Source organism: Urtica dioica, chromosome 3 (genome assembly GCF_054948205.1).
Source record: "Urtica dioica subsp. dioica isolate 48M chromosome 3, U.dioica_male_clone48M_v1_H2, whole genome shotgun sequence".
Taxonomy (NCBI): domain Eukaryota; kingdom Viridiplantae; phylum Streptophyta; class Magnoliopsida; order Rosales; family Urticaceae; genus Urtica; species Urtica dioica.
In genome coordinates, this window is record NC_142758.1 from 43,822,548 (window position 1) to 43,843,541 (window position 20,994).

At 40.6% G+C, this 20,994-nt stretch overlaps 2 protein-coding genes across 2 annotated transcripts; one reads left to right on the forward strand and one right to left on the reverse strand.

The window, feature by feature from the left end:
• Positions 1-733: 733 nt before the first annotated feature.
• Positions 734-3,232, reverse strand: LOC149403000 (zinc finger BED domain-containing protein RICESLEEPER 2-like). The gene has a single exon (XM_089608599.1). The coding sequence runs from the start codon at positions 3,230-3,232 to the stop codon at positions 734-736; it is 2,499 nt and encodes an 832-aa protein (XP_089464725.1).
• Positions 3,233-4,521: 1,289 nt separating this feature from the next.
• LOC149403001 (uncharacterized) lies at positions 4,522-5,424 on the forward strand. Its single transcript, XM_089608600.1, has 2 exons — positions 4,522-4,671; positions 4,963-5,424. The coding sequence occupies exons 1-2, from the start codon at positions 4,522-4,524 to the stop codon at positions 5,422-5,424; spliced, it is 612 nt and encodes a 203-aa protein (XP_089464726.1).
• The last annotated feature ends 15,570 nt before the right edge of the window (positions 5,425-20,994 follow it).

Genomic DNA, 20,994 nt, shown 5'->3' on the forward strand with positions numbered 1-20,994 from the left:
TTTTTTTGCGGCATCCTACTCTAAGCACCATAAACACAACTTATCATAGGACTAACAACTTTACAGATTTCCTTTCTAAGATAGCTGTGATTTTAAAGGTATCAAAAATCTCGGTTTCAAATATTTAGCGCAAAAATACTGTTTAGTCTATGATTTTCAGTATACATTATACACTTTTTACTATTCATTATATATTTTAGTATACAATTTTTAATGTACATCCAATCATTACACATTTAAGTAGCTATACAAATTTTTAATGTTGAACTGTATACAAATTTTTTATGTTGAACTGTATACAATTTTTTTTAATGTGCATTATACCTACAATTATGAGAAAAAAAAATGGATGCCCTTGAGCTCAACCTGGCTTATTGGAAATTTCGGCCTTCCAATAAGCCGATAAGGACGGCTTAATGGCTTAACGGAAATTTTCCTTCCGTTAAGCCATTAAGCCGTTTCCGTTTCTTATTGGAAGGCATTATTCCGTTAAGCCAATAAGCCGTTTTGATTTCAATTAAAATGTAAAATCAAGAGGACTAAAATGTTACGTTTTTAATAAAAAGGGTTAAAATGTAAATCGAGACGTTTTTGTTTTAAGTAAGAAACGTGGACGGAACCACGAAAATTTTATTAATGAACCCTCACTTGTGGCGGAGGAAAACCGTGGTTACAATAAATATCATAAAAAGAAAAATAAAACGAAAGGATTACAAATATTCAAGAAACGGGATTATATCCTCATGTTTTCTAAGTTGACACCAAAATTATCAAATTCATCAACGGAAATAAACGTTTCTTGAGAACGATGTTCGTGTTGACACCAATCTTTGTAAATGGTTAGCGCCTCGACCATTTCGGGTTTCAAGCTATGTCTTCGGTCGTCAATAATGCGACCCGAGCTACTAAATGCCGATTCGGACGAAACCGTTGAAACCGGGATTGAATGTACATCTCGGGCCATCTTGGACAATATTGGAAACATGTTTTCGTGTTGCTTCCACCATGTCATCAAGTTCAGATCCTCTTGGCCCATAGATGCAAATTGTTGAGTGTTGTATAGCACGATCTCGTCGTGTTGTGACGTCTCAGTAGCGGGTTCGGGATGTGGTGACGAACTTGGAGTTGAACTTCCTCCTCGAACAAAGTGAGCTAGATCTCGAAACACTCCTCTACTCGTTGATGGTACGTGTCTCGATGGACTCGGCTCGGGGGCAGTTGGGATTTGGCGTTGATAAGACCTGAAAAATGTGTAAAACTCTTCCACGACCCTAGTATTATCATGTTCTACGTAATCATTTCTAGTCATACGTTTCAAATATTGCAAAAAAGTGAGATAACCTCCGAATTTCATTCGAGGGTCCAAAATGCATGCAAAACCATATAAGCAAGGAATTTTCTCGATTCCCCAATATTTTTCAAATTTCTCCTTCATGGAGTTGATACATGGTCGAAAAAATTCAAAATGGTTCGCTTCATAAAGATGTGCGGCAATTTTTGTAACCGTATGAAGCGCCAAATAAGACGTGGGAGTGTAAACCGCGGACAATGCACATGTTTCATCATAAAAAATGTGTAAAAACTCATAAAAACACTTAGCCACTGCAATGTCTTCGGCGGTAATGTCATGACCCCCCTGACGTCTCACAAACTCGGTAGCAACGTCTACGTATCCGGTGGCTAAGAAAGTAGTCAACATTAGCCACGTTGAGTTCCACCTAGTGTTGTTATCTACGTGGAAGGTTCTCTCCTCAAGGCCGTTAAATAAAAAACGTCTCTTTAGGGAGTCTACTCTAGAGTTTGAGCTGTTTATCCAAGATATGGCTTCTCTTATTTTAGTAATAGCTACGTCGAAGTGTGTGAACGCGGCCTTCACTATAAGGTTGATTATATGCGTCGCACATCGTTGGTGTAAAATGGATGCTTGGTTCGGTATCCTAGTTCGTAAAGCTCTAACCATGTGGTTGTTGTTTGCGGCATTGTCTAGGGTGATGGATATGATTCTATCACGTAGGTTCCACTCATCTATAACACTTAAAAGGATATCTAAGATGTTATCTGCGGTGTGACTACCTTCTATTCTCTTAAAGGCTATAATACGCTTATTAAGGTTCCACTCCTCATCTATGTTATGGGCTACAACACTCATGTAGTCCATCTTAGCATTACCAGTCCAAATATCGGACGTGAGGGCAACATTAAACCGCCTAAGCATGAACAGGGATTTCAGTTCTTCTTTGTCTTGTTCAAAAAATTTCATGATATCACTACGTAAAGCTTTTCTAGAAATCTCTATGATGTCAGGCGCCAAATAATGAACAAATCTACCAAATCCTTTACTTTCTACATGTGAAAATGCTTGATCGGTAGAAACTATGTACTTGACAAGTTCTTTCCTATATTCTTGGGGATCGTGTCTACTTACCTGAGTGTGAGACGAGGAAGATCCGGGGAGGACGCACATCCTGTAGTGGTGGTGCAATGCGGACGTCCCTTGGTGCCTACTGTCGGCGTTGATGATCTTCTCACATTTGTTGCATCGCCCCTTCTTTCCCTCGTCGTCGTTTATCTCGGTGAAATATTTCCACATTTTGGAACGAGGTTTTCTCCTCCTCCTTTGTTGTCTAGGTTGAGGAATTTCTTCGGGATGTTCTTCAAGATCTTCTTCGGGATCTTCTTCGGGATCTTCTTCGGGATTTTGTTGTGGTTGTTGTTGAGGAGGTGATTGTGACTCTCGATGAAATATACGAATTCCTTCTCGATATGCCTCGTAAGCGTCTTCGTACACGGGAGATCGTGGTGGTTGTTGTGGTGATCGTGGTGGTTGTTGTGGTGATTGTGGTGGTTGTTGTGACATATGAGGATGTTGTTGTGGTGGTTGTTGTGACATATGAGGATGTTGTTGTGGTGGTTGTTGTGGGACAAAAGGAAATATCGGTGCAAATTGGTCTAATTGGGTCATCTCTTCTTGAGTGAAATTGTAGCTCGGGGGTTGATATGAAAATCTTGGATCGGGAACGGGGGCTTGGATTAAATCGGTGTCTTCGAAATTTGGAATTTGAGAAAGGGCTAACCAATTTTGCGGATAGTTTCGAGAGGGCGGGTTTGGTTGTTGAACTTCTTGATTTTGAGCCTCTTCTTCATGTGTAGATGGTGATGGTGTGAGCGTGCGACTTGAGCTTCGACGAGAACCTCGACGAGATCTTCGGTGAGATGATGACTCGCCAGACATTTTGGTACATAAATTATATTTTAGAAACTATAATATATTAAACTATATAGAAAATTTAATTTAGAAACTATATTATATAAATTACATAGAGCTTGATGAGATTGTAGAGAGAATTGTAGAGAGAATTTGTTGGATGATGTTGTGAGAAATTGGATTGAAATGAGTTATATTTATAGAGAAAAAGATGAAAGTGTAAAAAAATTAAAAAATCCGTGTATAAACAGTAAAAAAACGGCCATTTTTTGTGACCATTGATGAAAAAACGGTAACAAAATCAATGGCCGAGATTCAACCTAGCTTCAACGGTCAAATCCACCTCAGCCTCGCACGGATTCCGCGGAAGCCGACTTTCCGCGTAAACGGCTCCGCGGAAGCCGTCATTCCGTCTGCGCGGAAGCCGATAAGCCGCCATTCCGTCTGACGCGCGGAAGGACGGACGGTAGCCACGTCGCCGTTTCCAACAAGCCAGGTTGACCTTGAGCGCACTTAGAACTCAGCTAGAACTCGTCCTTACCAATCGGCTCGCTCAAATCAAATACTTTTTAACTTTTTTTTATAGATTTATACGAAAATAAAGACAACCTTGCGTGGAATCCTCATTGTGGTCTACATATATATCTACCCGGAATTTTTTTTTTATCAATAGGTAATAATTTTATAATCTGTAAATAATAGTGAATGCAATATATGAATAAATCAAACTTAGAGATATGATATGATATGACATATCAAACGAAATTGACAATGGTACGTTGGAGATGCACATGCATATGCACGTGTATAGATTGAGACTGTTTAGTTATCAACATCTTTATCTATACAATTGTCAATGTGAAATAAATGAGACCGCGTGTCCATATAAAAATATTAGTTATGGGTAACTTATGAAATTCAATCTACAATCTAACAAACAATAAAAGAAAATTTGCAATCGACCACCAAAAAACGTGTTAGATAATCTAGGCTTTAATATACGCAAAATTATAAATTTCCCGGGGAAATATTTTTTTTTCTGTGCTTTTACTTCTGTGGTGAGACTTTTGTTTTTTTTGGGGGTCCATGATAGGAACATTGTGCATTACTTTTTAATAGGGTTTTAAATTCGACTTCGTGGCTGATGTCACCAAATCTTTGACCTTAAACCATTTTAAAGTCTAAAATAGACGTACATTGAGATTTGAGTAAACTCAGCCATGTGGAGCTTCGTCGAATTCCATTCTTTGAATAATTTATACATCTTGAAAAATCAAGGAGTTTTCGTGGGAGGACGTCAAATCTTTGATAACGTGATGGTGTGCTTCGAAGGGATCCATACGATGAAGAGGGGCCGGTTCGGTAATGGAGACTATGCCGCCTTGAAGATTGACATGGCCAAAGCCTATGACCGGGTGAAGTGGGCTTTCTTAGAAGCGGTGATGTTGAAGTTGGGTTTCGATCGGGTGTGGGTGGAGAAAGTCATGCGGTGTGTGACATCGGTGCGCTTCGCTTTCAACATCAACGGCACGACCCGGGGGCAACTTAAACCGGAAAGAGGCCTCCGCTAAGGGGACCCTCTCTCCCATTTCCTCTTTCTCTTTTGTTCGGAAGGCCTCTCATGGCTTCTTTCGGACAAGGAGAGGAGATGACTCATCACGGGGGTCAAGTTCGGTCGAGGAGAGCTCCGGGTATCGCACTTACACTTCGCCGACGATAGCCTCATCTTCTTCCGAGCGTGTGTTGAAAAATGTGAGGAAGTGGCGAGATGTATTTCTACCTATTCCACGGTGTCGGGGCAAGTCATCAACTTCTCGAAGTCCGATGTGTGCTTTGGTCGATCGGTCCCGGAGAATGATAAAACCGCGGTCGCCTCGTGTCTTGGAGTTTCGATAACCCCGTGCCACAAGCGATACCTAGGGCTGCCCACCTTTACCGGCCTAAAAACTTGTGAGTTATTCGCTTTCATTTGTGACCGGATTTGGGAGAAAATCAAGTCTTGGAGGGGGATTTGGTTCTCTCAAGCCGGGCGCGAAGTGCTCATCAAAGCGGTTCTCCAAGCCATCCCCGAATATGCGGCTAGTTGCTTCCGCCTCCCGAAGACTCTTATCGACACCATTCATAAGGCTTTAGCCAAGTTTTGGTGGGGTAGTTGCGGAGAAGAAAAGAAAATCCATTGGTGCAAGTGGTCGGAGTTGACGGTGCACAAGACGGAATGAGGCTTAGGTTTCCGGGATTTGGAACGCTTTAATCAAGCACTCGTGGCCAAGAACGTGTGGAGACTCCTTCGAATCCCGGGAAGCCTTGTAGAGAGAGTATTCAAAGCTAGTTACTTTCCCACCGGAACCCTTTTGGAGGCTAAAGGTAACTCCGGAAGCTCCTCGATGTGGTAGAGTTTGCTTTGGGGGAGAGAAATCATTGTGAAAGGCTCGAGGTGGAAGGTTGGGGACGGGGAAAGCATCAACGTCATCAGCGATCGATGGATCCCCCGGCTCCCCGTACTTTACTCTTACCGATCCCTCTCATATCACCGAGGATATGAGCGTGGCGGAACTCAAACACAACAACGGCGAGTGGAATGAAGCCTTGGTCTAAGCTATGCTTGATAAAGATGATGCGGAAGCCATCCTTGCCATCCCGACATCCTTTGAAGGGCAGCCCGATGCGCTCCGGTGGCACTTCTCTAAGGACGGTGAGTATTCGGTCAAGAGTGGTTATCGGGTGGCCACGGCCACGATCGGGCGGGCCGTCGCCTCCACTTCCGAACCAGGAATCACCGAGACTTGGTGGAAAACTCTTTGGAACCTCTCGATCCCGCCTAAAGTCAAGCTTTTCGCATGGAGAGTTTGCAAAGGATGGATTCCGGTGAAATCGACTCTTGCCCGGCGAAAAGTGTGCCACGATGAAAAATGCCCGGTTTGTTTCGGTGGACCGGAGACAATAGCCAATGCCATTTGGGGTTGTAGGTGGCCTCAGAAAGTGTGGGAGCTCACTTTCTTCGGGGACTTGGTTAATTCATTCCGGGGAGACGATGTCACTTCTTTCTTCATCACCGTCATGGAAGCCGTCGAGGTATGTAATTTGGAATTGTTTATTGTTTTGGTTTGGGAGATTTGGAACCATAGGAACAACGTCTCGATGGGAAAGGATAAGTGGACCCCGGGGGATCTTGTGGAGTGGACCGAGGGTTTCCTCGATTCGTACCGGAAAGCCAACTCCGCTAGGCCGCAACCTCTCGCGTCCCACTCGTCGTCGGTGTTGGTTTGGCAGCCCCCACCGGCGGGGATTGTGAGTGTGTCTGTGGATGCGGGCGTCGATAACCGTAAAGGGAAGTTCGGAACAGGGTGTGTGATACAGGATCATCGGGGGTGGGTTATTGCTTCGAAAGTCTTGGCGAGGAACGTTGGATTCACGCCGGTCCTTGCGGAAGCTTTTGCCATTCTCTGGAGTTTACGGTTGGCGGCGGAGTTAGGGTGTAGTCGGGTTGTGGTTCTCTTGGATTGTCTTGAAGTTATCCAAGCCGTGAAGATGGAGACTATACCGGCCACGGAACTCGGCACACTCCTTGAGGACATCAAGATTTGTAAGTCTCTTTTTTCTCATTTAGAGTTTACCTTTCTTCCCCGTTCTTGTAACGTCGCTGCCCATAACTTGGCTCGCTATGCTCTCAAGTTCTCCTCGGCGTCGCGGTGGTTGGGGTTTGTCCCGCCATGCGCTATGAGTGAGGTTATTAAAGATATGAACTGTTGTAACCACGGTATTCCTCCGCCATAAGTGAGGCTTTCTAATGAAATCTCGTCCGTGGTACCGGCCACGTTTATTCAAAAAAAAAATTATACATTTTGGTACAAACCAGAACATAATGTTTAGTTTTGATAATTTGCCAAAATTTCAGCTAAAATTTAGAACGAAGCCAGTATTATTTTAAAAAAAAAAAACTAAAAAATTTGGTATATTTGATTAGAATAATAATGATATTTTAGTCTTAGTCCATTTTACTTTGTCTATTTATTTACTTCTCTTGTAATACTTTTTGCACATATGAAAACCTAGTTTCTTTTTGTCTCTCCCTCTCTCCCAAATTCTTCCTCCTCTTCTCTTTGCAAATTCTACATGGTATCAGAGTACAAGCTTTGTCACCTTCGAATTGGTTGCACTAGGATTATAACTTTCGATGGTCGAGCTTACCGCAGAGCTCGTGGGGATCGGGCCTGTGTTTTTTTTTTTTAGGAATTTGGGTCTGTGTTCAGCTTTGATTTTTGGGGTTTCACATCGTTTTTTAAGATTTTCGCACCGATTTGATCCTCGCCGTGGTACGTACTCTGGTTCGCTCTCTTCCGTGTCTTTTGTCGATTTTAGATTTGGGGATTTGTTTATTGCTTCTTCGATATGGCTGGTGTCAAGGATGATTCGCTTCAGGCGATTAATGTGCAACTAACTGGGCAGAACTATTCGTATTGGAGCCATGTTATGCCAAATTTATTGAAAGGGAAACGCGTGTGTGGTTACGTTTCTGGAACCTACACGAAACCGACGAACAAGAAAAATGAGAGTTTTGCTGAACGGTTGGATATTTGGGATGCTTCTACTTCCAAAATCATCACTTGGGTCAACAACTCGATCCGACTGCTCAGTTGGCAAAATACGAGATGGCTAAGGAGGTTTGGGAGCACTTGGAAATGTTGTACACACAGTCTAACTTTGCAAAGCAACGCCAGTTGGAAATAGACATTCATGCTCATCAACAAAACAATATGAGTAATCAAAAATTTTACTCTCCTATGTTTAGCCTTGGGACCAACTTGCTTTGACCGAATCGGCTGAATTACGAGCATTTCTAGCCTACATTGCTCGACGGGAGAAGCAACGCCTTGTTCAGTTTCTGATGGCTCTTCAGGATGAGTTTGAAGGTCTGACTATTCTGCATCGCACTTCTTTACTCTCAGTTGATTCTGTGGTTAATGAATTGATGGCCGAAGAGATGCGTTTGAAGTCTCGTATTGATAGGGGAGGCATCAACAAATGAATTTTGCATTCTCTTGATCCATATGTTCTTGCAGTCTCTCACCGACCCTACAATCAACCCAAGACTCAAGCCACGCTTAGCTATGACGAATACATCTTTTACGATAAAAATGGTTGGAAGTCACAGTGTCCGAAGTTGTTGAACATGCTGCAAGCACTTTCGCAATGGAAATTTGGAAATCATGCTCCGCGACACATTCATGCTATGTCACCGAACATGGTAGCTGTTGTTCCGCCTGCAAACTTGGGAGCTCTCCTTATACCTCGATTGCTACACTCACAGAGCAGTTTCAGAAGTTCCTAGTCTCGCAGCCACATGCATGTCAGCCCCCTCCCACATAGGTTTGCCCCTAGTAACGCATCAGGTATATCTTCCTCCGTATGTGTTCTTGACTCTGGAGCCTCACATCACATGTCACCTGACTCTAAATCTTTTTCCTCCATACAACATGTTCCCTCTATATCTGTCATGACTGTTGATGGTACTCATATGCCATTAGTAGGGATTAGTTCCATTTACACCTCTAAAATGTCTTTTTCCGATGTTTACCATATTCCAAAACTTACATTGAATCTTGCCTCAGTTGGTAAATTGTGTGATTCTAGGTTCTTAGTTTCATTTTCTCATTCTGGTTGTTACGTGCAGGATCCTCATTCCGAGAAGCTAATTGGGACAGGCCATAGGAATGATGGACTTTCATCTTAGATGAGCTGAGAGTTTCTGATGTTGCAGCTTCTAGTGTTGACTTGTCTTCTTTTCATTTGAGTCCTTCATCTTCTAGTTTTATTTATGGCATTCTCATCTTGGACATGTTTCTGGTTCTCGTTTAAAGTACTTAGCATCCACTGGAGCATTAGGAAATTTGCAAACTCATGATATTTCAGATTGTTGTGGTTGTAATTTAGCCAAGTTTTCTGCTTTACCATTTCCTAAAAGTGTCTTTATTTCTCTCGCACCTTTTGATTTAGTACATTATGATGTTTGGGACCCTCGCCTGTTCCTACAAAGGGTGGGTCTCAGTATACTAGGTCTCTTTTATTGATGATTCTACTCATTTTAGTTGAGTTTATCTTATGAAACATCGTTACGATTTTCTTGACATTTATCATGTGTTTTGTGCTTTTGTTAAAACTCAACATAATGCTATCATTAAGTGTTTTCGGTGTGATTTGGGTGGTGAATATACGTCTAGCTATTTCTCTGATTTCCTAGCTTCTGATGGTACTTTCCATCAAACCTCTTGTACCGATACACCACAACAAAATGGTGTGGCTGAAAGGAAACATAGACACATCGTTGAAACAGCCCGCTCTCTCTTCTTGTCTGCGCATGTTCCTAGTGAATTTTGGGGGAAAGCTGTTCTTATTCCATTCACTCCATAAACAGAATTCCGTCATCCATCACTTCAGGTTTGTCTTCCTCGAAAAACTTCATGGTCATGCTCCTGATTATACTTTCTTGAGAGTCTTTGGTTCTGCTTGCTTTGTTCTCCGGCCTCATGCCCAACGTAATAAACTTAACTCTCGATCTGTTATTTGTGTCTTTCTTGGTTATGGTGAAGGTCAAAAGGGATATTGTTGTTATGATACAGTTAGTCAAAACCTTTATGTCTCTCGTCATGTTGTTTCTTGAACATATTCCATTTTACTCAGTTTCCTCGGATACTCCAAATTTGCATAAGTCCGATCTCACTCGCATTGATCCCTTTGAGTCTTATGCGGTTGATACTTCTAACCATGCAGGTGATCACATCCAGCTTATCAATACTTCATCTGCTCATATTGCCTCCCAAGATGAAGCTTCAACGAGTGGGGATTCAGAGCCTCCCCATCCACCTCGTTTCCTTCAACGAACCAATAAGTTACTCAGTTACCTTATTTTGTTTACTTCACATATTCCACCTCTTTTGCTTCCTTCTTGACTTCTATTGGTTCTCGTTGGATCTACATGATCAAAACTAAGTACGATTGGACTATTGAGCAATACAAAGCGCTTGGTTTCTAAAGGGTTTGCTCAGCCGTATGACATGGACTATGAGGAAACATTTGCTCCCATTTCCAAGCATGTCACTATTTGTACCCTCACTGCATTGGCATTTGTTCATCAGTGGGACATCTCTCAAATGGATGTTAAGAATGCTTTTTTGAACGAGGATCTTCATGAGGTAGTTTACATGGTTCCTCCTCACGGTGTTCCTCGCAGTTCTGGTGAAGTTTGTCGATTGAAGAAATCCCTTTATGGGATTTAACGAGATCCCCGGGCAAGGTTTTCTCCATTGTGATATCATATCTTGGATTTCATCCTAGTCCACATGACTCAGACCTGTTTGTCAGGTGCACTTCTTATGGTCGATTGTTGCTCTCGTTGTATGTTGATGATATGATTATCATAGAGGATGATGTTGATGGGATTGCAGAGTTGAAGAGGCACTTAGCTCGTGAGTTTGAGGATTTGGGTTCCCTACGGTACTTTTTGGGAATAGAACTAGCATACTCTCCTCGTGGCTATCTTCTTTCTCAATCTAAGTACATTGTCGATATTCTCGATCAAGCTTGTCTCATGGACTCTCGCATTGTTGATACACCTCTCGAGGCTAGTGCTCGTTATTCTCCATCAGATGCTGTTGCTCTTTCAGACCCACTTTGTATCGCAGTTCGGTTGGTTGATTAGTTTATCTCAACATCACCAGGCCAGACATTGCCTATGCCGTCTATATTTTTGGTCAGTTTCAGAGTTTGCTCTTTTCATCTACTTCTTTTCTTGAGTTACGTGCTTACTCGGACGCCAATTGGGCTAGAGATCCATCCAATCGTAAGTCTACCACTAGATTTTGCATATTCTTGGGTGATTCCCTTATCTCTTGGAAGAGCAAGAAGCAGACAATTGTCTCTCGATCTTCTACAGAAGCTGAGTATCGCACCATGGCCTTTATTACTGCTGAGATTGTTTGGTTGAGATGGTTACTCGCTGACTTAGGTATCTCTCTTTCGTCTCTCACTCTCATGCATTGTGACAATGTTAATGCAATTCAGATTACTCGTAACCACTACTACAAATACAGTTTTCCGGTGCGGATCACTTTTGGGTGCGATTTTTCGAATCTAAAAGTCGCACCAAAAACGACTTTCGGGTGCAAAAAGTCGCATCCAACATAAATTGAAGCAACTAAAAAATTTCGCTGGATTTTTTAAATTTGGGTGCGAAAAGTCGCACCCGAAAGTTCATTAATACCTTTTGTCGCACCCAAAAATCAAGGTTAACTTTTGGGTGCGACTTTGTCGTACCTAAAAGTCCAAATGTTTTACGCGGTCTTTTTCCCCCGTTATAATTAATTTTGACCGGTCAAAACATTGGGTGCGACTTTGTGGCACCCAAAAGGTCTATTGGGTGTGACTTTGTCGCACCCAAATTATAGATCTGGTTATAAAAAAAAAATTCAGTCTCAACATATTATTTCTATCTCGCTCTCACTCCCGATTTCTCTGGTCCCCTTCGTCGCCCGAGCTCGCCCGTAATTCCGCCGTGGTCTGACAGCCTCTCCGGCCCCGGTAAGACTTCTCACATTCTCTCTCTCTCTCTCTCTCTTTCTCTCTCTCTCTCTCTCTCTCTCTCTATCCTAGTCTCTGTCTCTCACGTTCTCTCTCTAGCTCATTTCTCTCCTCGGCGCGCTCCGGTCGTCACTGCTGTTGAGCTCACCGGTCAGAGCTTCAAAGTCGATCAGCTGGTCACCTGAGCTCTGTCCCGGTCCGACAGCCACCCCGGTAAGTTCTCCTCTCAATTTTTCTCTCTAAATCTCTCTGTCCTTCTCGCTATCTCTCTCTCCAGCTCACTCTCTCTCTCTCTCAAGCTCACTTTCTCTCTCACTCCCTCTCAGATTTCATCGGCAAACCTTCACAGCGTCGGTTCAAGCTTCACAGCGCCAGTCCGAAATTTCCAGTCCGCGGATGAGGTAACTTTCTCACCTCTTGGCTTACAGCGCATGAGAGCCCTAATAATAACCCGGTCTGATTGATTTTGTGTGTGTGTGTGTGTGTGTGTGTGTGTGTGTGTGTGTGTGTGTGTGTGTGTGTGTGTGTGTGGAATTTTATGTCTCACTGAATTGGTTTCCAAGCACCAAACCAATTCCTGAACCCGGGAGCTAAGAACAACACAAAAAGCATTAAGATTATTGGGAGATTAAAAAAAAACAATGCTATCAGTCCAAATTATAAATCGGCACAAGCTAATATAGAATAAATCACTTCTAATTTGCATAAAATAAATTTGTCCAGTTAATAAATCTCTAAGTAGAAGCTTGACGTTAATTTCATTCAAAGAAAAATGAAATTCTTCCAAACATACATCAAATCAAAATCTTCATTAGTTTATCATAGTTGTTCAAGTCAAATCTAGGGAGACCAAAAGAAATAATTGATACTACTAGTCAATAGTTGCTAATCTAGCTTAATCGGCTCATGATAATTGTAGATGAACTGACAGCTTTTCTCAGCTCGTCATCATATAGGCCTTAAGCTCGTCATCAGCTCGGCCAGAGCTTCTCGGCGATCAACAGCCCCGCAGCTCAGCCTCACCATCCTCGCTGCCCAGTCGCAGCCTCGCCTAGTCGCTGAGAACAGCCCCGCAGCCCAACCTTGATACGTCGCTGCCTTTTGTCTAAGGCATAGGTTAGTTGTTTATTAGCATAGATTATGCAAAATGTTAAATTGATTAGTAATTTTGTAATTGATTTAGTATATGTAACAAATGATTTTTTTTTAATAAATAACAAATTAATAATAAAATGGTAATGTGTAATTAATAATGAAATTGGTAATGTGTATGAAATTGGTTATTAAGTTGTTAATTTAATTAGGTAATTTGTTAACAAATGATGTTTAATTAATAAGTTCTTAGTTTTTGTAAAATGTTAAATTGATTTGTAATTTTGTAATTGATTTAGTTTGTTAACAAATGAAAAAATTTAACAAATAACAAATTAATAATGAAATTGGTAATGTGTAATTAATAATGAAATTGTTTATTTAATTAGTTGTTAGTTTAATTAGGTAATTAATAAGTTGTTATTTTTTTAGATTTTTATAGTTTAATTAAAGTTTTGAAATGTGGTTAGGATGATATGTAATTTGAAATTGATAAATTGAATTGAAATTGATATGGAATTTGAAATTGATAAATTGATATGGAATTGAATTGAAATTGTTAAGCTTTGGATGGTTTAGGGTTAGTTATACGGAATTTTGATTAAATTGAAATTGATAGGGAATTTTTGTAGTTTAATTACAGTTTTGAAATGTGGTTAGGATGATATGTAATTTGAAATTGATAAATTGAATTGAAATTGATATGGAATTTGAAATTGATATGAAATTTGAAATTGATAAATTGATATGGAATTGAATTGAAATTGTTAAGTTTTGGATGGTTTAGGGTTAGTTGATACAGAATTTTGATTGAATTGAAATTGATATGGAATTTGAAATTGATGAATTGATTAAGATGCTTTAGATTGAATTGAAATTGTTAAGTTTTGGATGGTTTAGGGTTAGTTGATTATTAGGATAGTTTTGGATGGTTTGTATATGTTGTTAAATGAATTTGCAGTTTTTTGGTTTGTTAGTATTATAGGGGAAACTCTGCCGAAATTTCGGTAGAGTTTCCAATCAATAAATCTCAAAACCCCAATTTTTTCATTCCGGCTTCAAAATAACATAAAATTCATAATTTATCATTCATTCGTTCCTTGTCCCTTAACAATAACTCTCAATAATTTTCTCTTTCTCTCTCGTTTAGCCAAATCAATGTCCAATCCAAGTAGAGATTGGATCACCGAGAACAATCGGTTGTCCTTGCAGTATAAAATCGGATTATCCGAGTTTATCCGCGCTGCAAGAAGATTCCCGAACGAACGTGGTGAATATCGGTGTCCTTCCAGACCTTGCAACAACGTGAGATGGCACGACATCGGGGTTATAAGGAATCATCTGCTAAACAATGGATTTACCCCCGGCTACACCGAATGGTATCATCACGGCGAGTTCGAGCGTCTCGTCCTTCATCATGAAGAAGATGCCTTCGGAGGAACAACCCAGAGAGTAGGAGGAATACACGCTGATGTGGAGGATATAAGGGATCACAAGGATTTCGACGATGATATGGAGCCATCTTTGAAAGTCAAAAACAGAATCGTCTACTACGACCATCGTCGATTCTTGAAAGAGCGTCACCGATTGAGGAAAAGCACCGATCACTACAAGAATAAGCACGAGAATCGCCATAAACCCGAGAAGTTGACTCCGCAAGACATACTCGCTCAGTTGGCTAATGTTTCTTGCACAACTACTGGTAAACACCCTGACTCTATGGGCAGAAAACGAAAGCAAGCCGATTGCGAACTAAATTGGGCCAAGAAAAGCATCTTTTACGAGTTGCCGTACTGGTCTGAGTCGGAGTTGAAGCACAACATGGACGTAATGCACGTAGAGAAGAACGTGTGCGAGAATCTTCTCGGGACGATGCTTAGCTTGGAAAAGAAGAACTATGACACCGAAAAGCGAGGCGTGATTTGATGGACTTGGGCATCAAGACTGTTCTGCACTTGGAACCAAAGGGGGACGGGTATTACAAACCGTGAGCATCGTACGTTTTGACCCTTGAGCTGAGACAACGGTTTACGGAGTTCTTACAATCTATCAAATTCCCCGATGGCCTTGCTGGGAATTTGAAGAAAAACATGACTGCTGACGGAAAGCTCACATTGAAGTCGCACGATTGCCACGTGATCTTCCAGAGGTTTTTGGCTGTTGGTATTCGCCCTTTTGTGCCACAGCCAATACAGGATACGATCACCGAGCTTTGCAACTTTTTCATGTTGATAAGTTCGAGAACCTTGAGAGCTGAAGATCTTGTAAAAGCGCAAGAGTCTATCGTCGAGATCTTATGTAAGCTTGAGATGATATTTTCACCAACTTTTTTCACGATCATGGTTCACGTGGCGATGCATCTACCAGAGGAAGCATTGCATGGAGGCCTGGTGCATATGCGGTGGATGTACCCTTTTGAGAGATACCTTGGGACGTTAAAACATTTTGTCAAAAATAGAGCCAGACCAGAATGCTCTATTGCGGAAGCTTATGTTGTAGAAGAAGCTCTAACGTTCGTTGCAAGGTATCTTGAAGATAAGAAGATAGTTGATAAAGTTCAAATGCAAGAGTTCTCCGTTTTTCGATCCGAGATGCGTATGCCTTATGGGATGATGAACGCAATAGCATTAGACGATGAGCAAAGAGAACAGGCGGAGTGGTATATCTATACCAATTGTCCTGAAGTGGAACCATATTCGATGTAAGTTATCGATCCACATGTTTATCTAAGTTATTTCATTGTTGTTTGAGTAATGTTTTGAACAACAACGAGCATTTGGATCTCCTGAGCGAATCTGGAGTTCGCGATATTGAAGCGGAACATAGAAAGGGATTCAAACATTGGTTTGTGAATAAGGTAATAACACAATATCGAAGTTTTTTTATAAACACACAAGTGCTAATCAATGCTTTGTTTTGTAACCAGATTTTTGAAATGAAAGCTAGTGGCTCTGACGTGTCTGACGAGCTCTACTCGCTTTCTCTCGGTTCCCTTCAAGTCGCCTATCAATATCCGAGCTATTTTGTTAACGGCGTGAAGTTCATCACTCATCGTCGCGATCATCAACGAGTCACTCAAAACAGCGGTGTATGTGTGCCTGTGGATTATTTCACTTACTACGGTCGGATGGAAGACGTCATCGTGGTGAACTATAGGTATAATGGTCGTGTTGTGTTGTTCAAATGTATATGGTACGGTGACAAACACGATAGAAGGCGACTAGTGCACAATGATAAGACTACTGGCGAAACGAGTGCTTTTACCGCAAAACAATGGTTTACAGAGGAGCCGTACATACTCGCGATTCAGGCGAAACAAGTATTTTACATCAAAGATCTTGTTTTAGGTGGCGATTGGGAAATCGCTCAGGAATGAAATCATCGAGGGATTTAGGACGTTCCTGAAGTTGACCCTACCACCTCAGCCTCGATCCCGTTGACAATAGAATTGTCAAACATCGAGCGTCTGAATCATCGACATAGAACCGAAGAAGCTGATCTTCTAGTAACTATCAGTGATGATGATGAAGAAGACGATGATGACAGTGAGGAACACATCGTTTTTTAGGGAAAAGATATCGATGTTGATGTAGAAGAGGATATTGTAGGGAGTGATGACGATCAATGAGTATTTTTTTATGTAACCACGGTTTTCCTCCTCCATATGTGAGGTCTTTTAATAAAAATATCTGTGGTGTCATCCACGTTTATTTGATAAAATGTGGTTTACTTAGATTTGACAATCTTATGTTGTTTACAAATGTAGTTTTCATATTATATGATTCTTTAATCAAATGTTATTTTCATATTATAGGATGTCGACAGCCACAGGAGCAGGTGGAGATCCGCCTCAGACACCGGGTTCTCAAGGTCCGCCACATACACCGACTTCCCTAGCTCCTAAGAAAGTAAGGGGACCAACAACTGGCTCGACGTCGGCGAAAGCAACACACGGCGTACCCGGTGCGAATGTGGTCAGGTATGACCCAATAAACCAAACCTTCTACCAAGATACGAGAAAGAAAAACCCAAAGATCGGACTATTGAACACCCGCCTCGGCGCTTTGGTGAAAGCCTATGTCCCGCCTACAATTCGTGATTGGAGTGAAGTGATACTCCAGACAGTGGCTGCTATTCTGAGCGCAATTCATTCTGAGTTCACTTTCGTGTACACGGATCCCGAAACCTGCAATGATAATCCAGCGGATTGCTATAAGAATACAATTGACCAGGCTATTCTTCGGAATGCCAAACAAAGGCGACGCAACTAGAAGTCTCGTCTATCAAGTAAGTTCAGGTTGGACTTCTGCGGGAAAACAGATATTGCCAAGAACGAAGTCCCAACTGGATATAAGAAAGAGGATTGAGAGGCGGTGGTAGACGAGTTCTCGACGGACGATTGGAAGGTAATGTATTATTTTAATAAATCATGTTATCTTCTAACATATCGAATAATGATGCAATTAAATATTTGCATAAAAAGTCAAAACGCAACAAAGTGAATTCGTCGAAGAAGAAGACGAAGTCGACACAAGGATCACTTTCTTACTTGGCTCATCGTTATATTAACGTAAGTTATTCTAATTTTGTATAACTTATTTTGCACTTAAACATAATACTCATATTTTAATACAAATCGCAGAGCAAGGAAGATGAGACATTGGGCTCCGCATTAGAAACGTGGGAGAAAAAACACCATAACAAAAAAGGTGAATGGACGACAGACTGGGCGAGACAAGCATATGTAAGTTATTTTTGTTAATTACTATTATATTATTTACTTAATAATAAATTTCGATAATCTTACTTTTTTACATGTGTGTAAAGGCGCGAATAGTCGATCAAGTGGCGGATCTTTAGCGACAAGCAGAGGAGCAAGGTACACCATTTAACATTGACGGCGCAGAGCGGTATGCAATGCAAGACGTTCTTGGGCAACGTCAAGATTGGTATGTCGGGATAGGTCCCTCGGTCCCAAGATCATCTTGGGCCATTGCTCAGGCTCAGGACGAAAGTTCGTCATCAAGTTCGTCATCGCGACGCTTTGCAGATCCAGCGGTTAGCGAGCTACAGACCCAATTGGCGGTACAACAAGCCGCTATGGACGAGTTGAGGCGATCCTCGCAAGCCCAGTTAGAGGAGATGCAGCGACAACTCTACGCATTCTCACATAATTTTTCGCCCCTGCCTCCTATGTCGTCAGGCCCCGCGATGCCTCAGATGACGCCGATGCCTCAGATGATGCCGATGCCTCAGACGACGCCGCCATCAGTTTCAATGGCAGATCCTCAGACGACGCCGCCATCAGTTTCAATGGCAGATGCTCAGACGACGTCGCCAGCTTCAGCATAGTTCCACCGAGAGCGTACGACGAGCGGGAACAACGCACGAGGAAGATTTAGCGGAAGATGAGGTAGTGCAATCAAGCAGTGGTGTAGAACACCAAGAAGGGGAAAAGGGAAAGAAAAAGAATAGGATTAAACGTTTATTTAATTATTTATCAAACAACGGAATTTTTATTATATTTATGTAATTATTATTATTTAATATTCTATTTTAACTAAAATTATCTAATGAATTTTCAAATGAATGTTATTAGTCAATTCTCTATAATGAATATTTTAATTAATGGTATTAAGAATATGAGCACAAAGATTTAAAAAAAATATATTACTTTTACTTTTGGGTGCGACTTTCTCGCACCCAAATATGGCGGGTAGGGTCATTTGGGTGCGAAAAGTCGCACCCAAAAGCATACCCGCCATATTTGGGTGCGACAAAGTCACATCCAAAAGTCAAGGTGAATAACTTTTGGGTGCGAAATGTCACACCCAAAGGCTTACCCGCCAACTTTGGGTGTGACTTTTTCGCACCCAAAGGTGAATGCAAATGACTTTTGGGTGCGAAAAGTCGCACCCAAAAGTTTACCCGCCAAATTTTTGTGCGACTTTTTCGCACAAAAAAATACTTTCCCGCTATTTTCAACATACTTTCAGTCATAATTGGGTGCGACTATGGGTGCGAAAAGTCGCATCTAAAAGTCGCACCAGAAAGTAATGACTTTTGGGTGCGACTTTTCGCACCCAAGACCTTTAGGTGCGGACTTTTCGGTGCGGAAAAGTCGCACATAAAGGTGTTTTTGGGTGCGAAAAAGGACTTTTTGGTGCAAAAAAATTCGCACTTAAAAGTCTTTTTTGTACTAGTGAATTAACTCTGGTTTTCATGAGCGCATGAAACATATTGAGATCGATTGTCATCTCACTCGTCACCACTATCAGAGTGGGACCATCACGTTGCCGTTCATCACTTCTGCCATGCAGATTGTCGATTTGTTCACGAAGACTCATTTTGCTCCATGTTTTCGATTTCTAGTTAGCAAATTCTCGATGCTTTGTTCTAATACACCGTGAGTCCCCCGTATTAGAATATATAATAAGTGTATTTTAGTCTTAGTCCATTTTGCTTTGTCTATTTATTTACTTCTCTTGTAATACTTTAGATACTTTTGCACATATGAAAACCTAACATCTTTTTGTCTCTCCCTCTCTCCCAAATTCCTTTTCCTCTTCTTTTTGCAAATTCTACATATTTTACAGAAAGAAAAAAAAAAATTAGTCCCGAAACATATGAATGGAACAGAATTCCGTCAATTTTCTACAAAATTTTAGTTCGAGCTTTAGCTCGATGCGGAACAATTTTTTTCAACTATTATAAGAGCCGAGGTTTAGATTTGAGAGACAATTGTTGTTCTTGAATTTTTTTGTTTCTCTTTTGTAATACAGTGTGAAAGTCACTTGAAGATTTTGAGTGAGTTCTTCTGTTCTACCTCTGAAGTTTTGTACAGCTGGTTATAAATTTATATAATGTAGTTGAAAATCGACACATCGACATATATATATATATATATATATATATATATATATATATATATATATTACGCACGTATATATTGTAAAAATGAAGCTTCCCAATACATTACATTTCGAATTTATTTAATTATCTAGGGGAAAGTACGTACTTTTTAGTATTAATCCGTAGACTATAAAGTGTGATGTATATATTCTCCTATGGCGCCAATATATTCCTTACGTACCTATGAATCTGATAATGCTAGAAAATACAAAGAGAGAATAAATTATCGGGAATAAAGTGAATTAACAAAAAAAAAAAGATATATAAAGCATTAAACGACAGCCTTAACTGAATTTCCCACTAGCATACATAGTTAAAGGCAATTACCAAAATCGACAACAAAAATCTTAATGGGATCAGCATTTCTGTGTAATTTAACTAATAGACCTCTTCATAGAGATTTTTAAATCTAAAAGCATGATCCAATGATGAGCTTTTCGCTTAACGTTACACACACAATTGATTCTAAATCTCATAACAATAATCTATTGATTAAAAACAAATTGAAGGCCTATTAGCGTAAATCTGTCGGCAATACATGAGAGTTTATCAAATTAACAACAAACTTATAAGCAATAATGATAACCAACAATAAAATCAAGTTGCTATCAATTCAACATTCGCCAAATCAAATCTATATAATAATTATGATTTTTCTTTGGTCTTTTATTTATTATGGTCCAGGGAAAGACTAAAATGCAAGCTTTTACCTGAAACATTACCGAAACCCAAGAAGCTTTTAAAGCTCTCTTTCATCAAATCTCATGGGTGGTTGGAAGTTCTTTTAGTGTAGTTTGTATGGGATGTTTTTATAATATAAATTTATAAATGATGGTACAAACTAAAAAGAATGAGTTTGTTTAGTTAGGTTAGCTAAACCCAAGGCAATTCAAAAACAGGTAAACTGTGTGTGTGTGTGTGTGTGTGTGTGTGTGTGAGAGAGAGAGAGAGAGAGAGAGAGAGAGAGAGAGAGAGAGAGAGAGAGAGAGAGAGAGAGAGAGGTCAGAATCTATTCCCAAAGATACAGCTTCACTCTTTTACTAGGCAACCATTCCTTTGATCCCGGGAATGAAAAAAGGAAAATTAGTTATTTATTAATTAATTTAACTTCTTTCACTCGCCTTTTTGAGTAAGTGCTTCACAAAATCTCACACGATGATTTGTTGATGTTCACGTTAGGTGAACTAATTGTATTTTTAGTTGTCGGTGGT

Excerpts from the sequence above, each read along its gene's own strand:
- LOC149403000 (XM_089608599.1), bottom strand. The coding sequence starts at position 3,232 with ATGTCTGGCGAGTCATCATCTCACCGAAGATCTCGTCGAGGTTCTCGT.
- LOC149403001 (XM_089608600.1), top strand. The coding sequence starts at position 4,522 with ATGGTGTGCTTCGAAGGGATCCATACGATGAAGAGGGGCCGGTTCGGT. Across the intron at positions 4,672-4,962 it reads TGAAGTTGGGTTTCGATCGG|GAAGTGGCGAGATGTATTTC; the intron begins GTGTGGGTGGAG and ends GAAAAATGTGAG.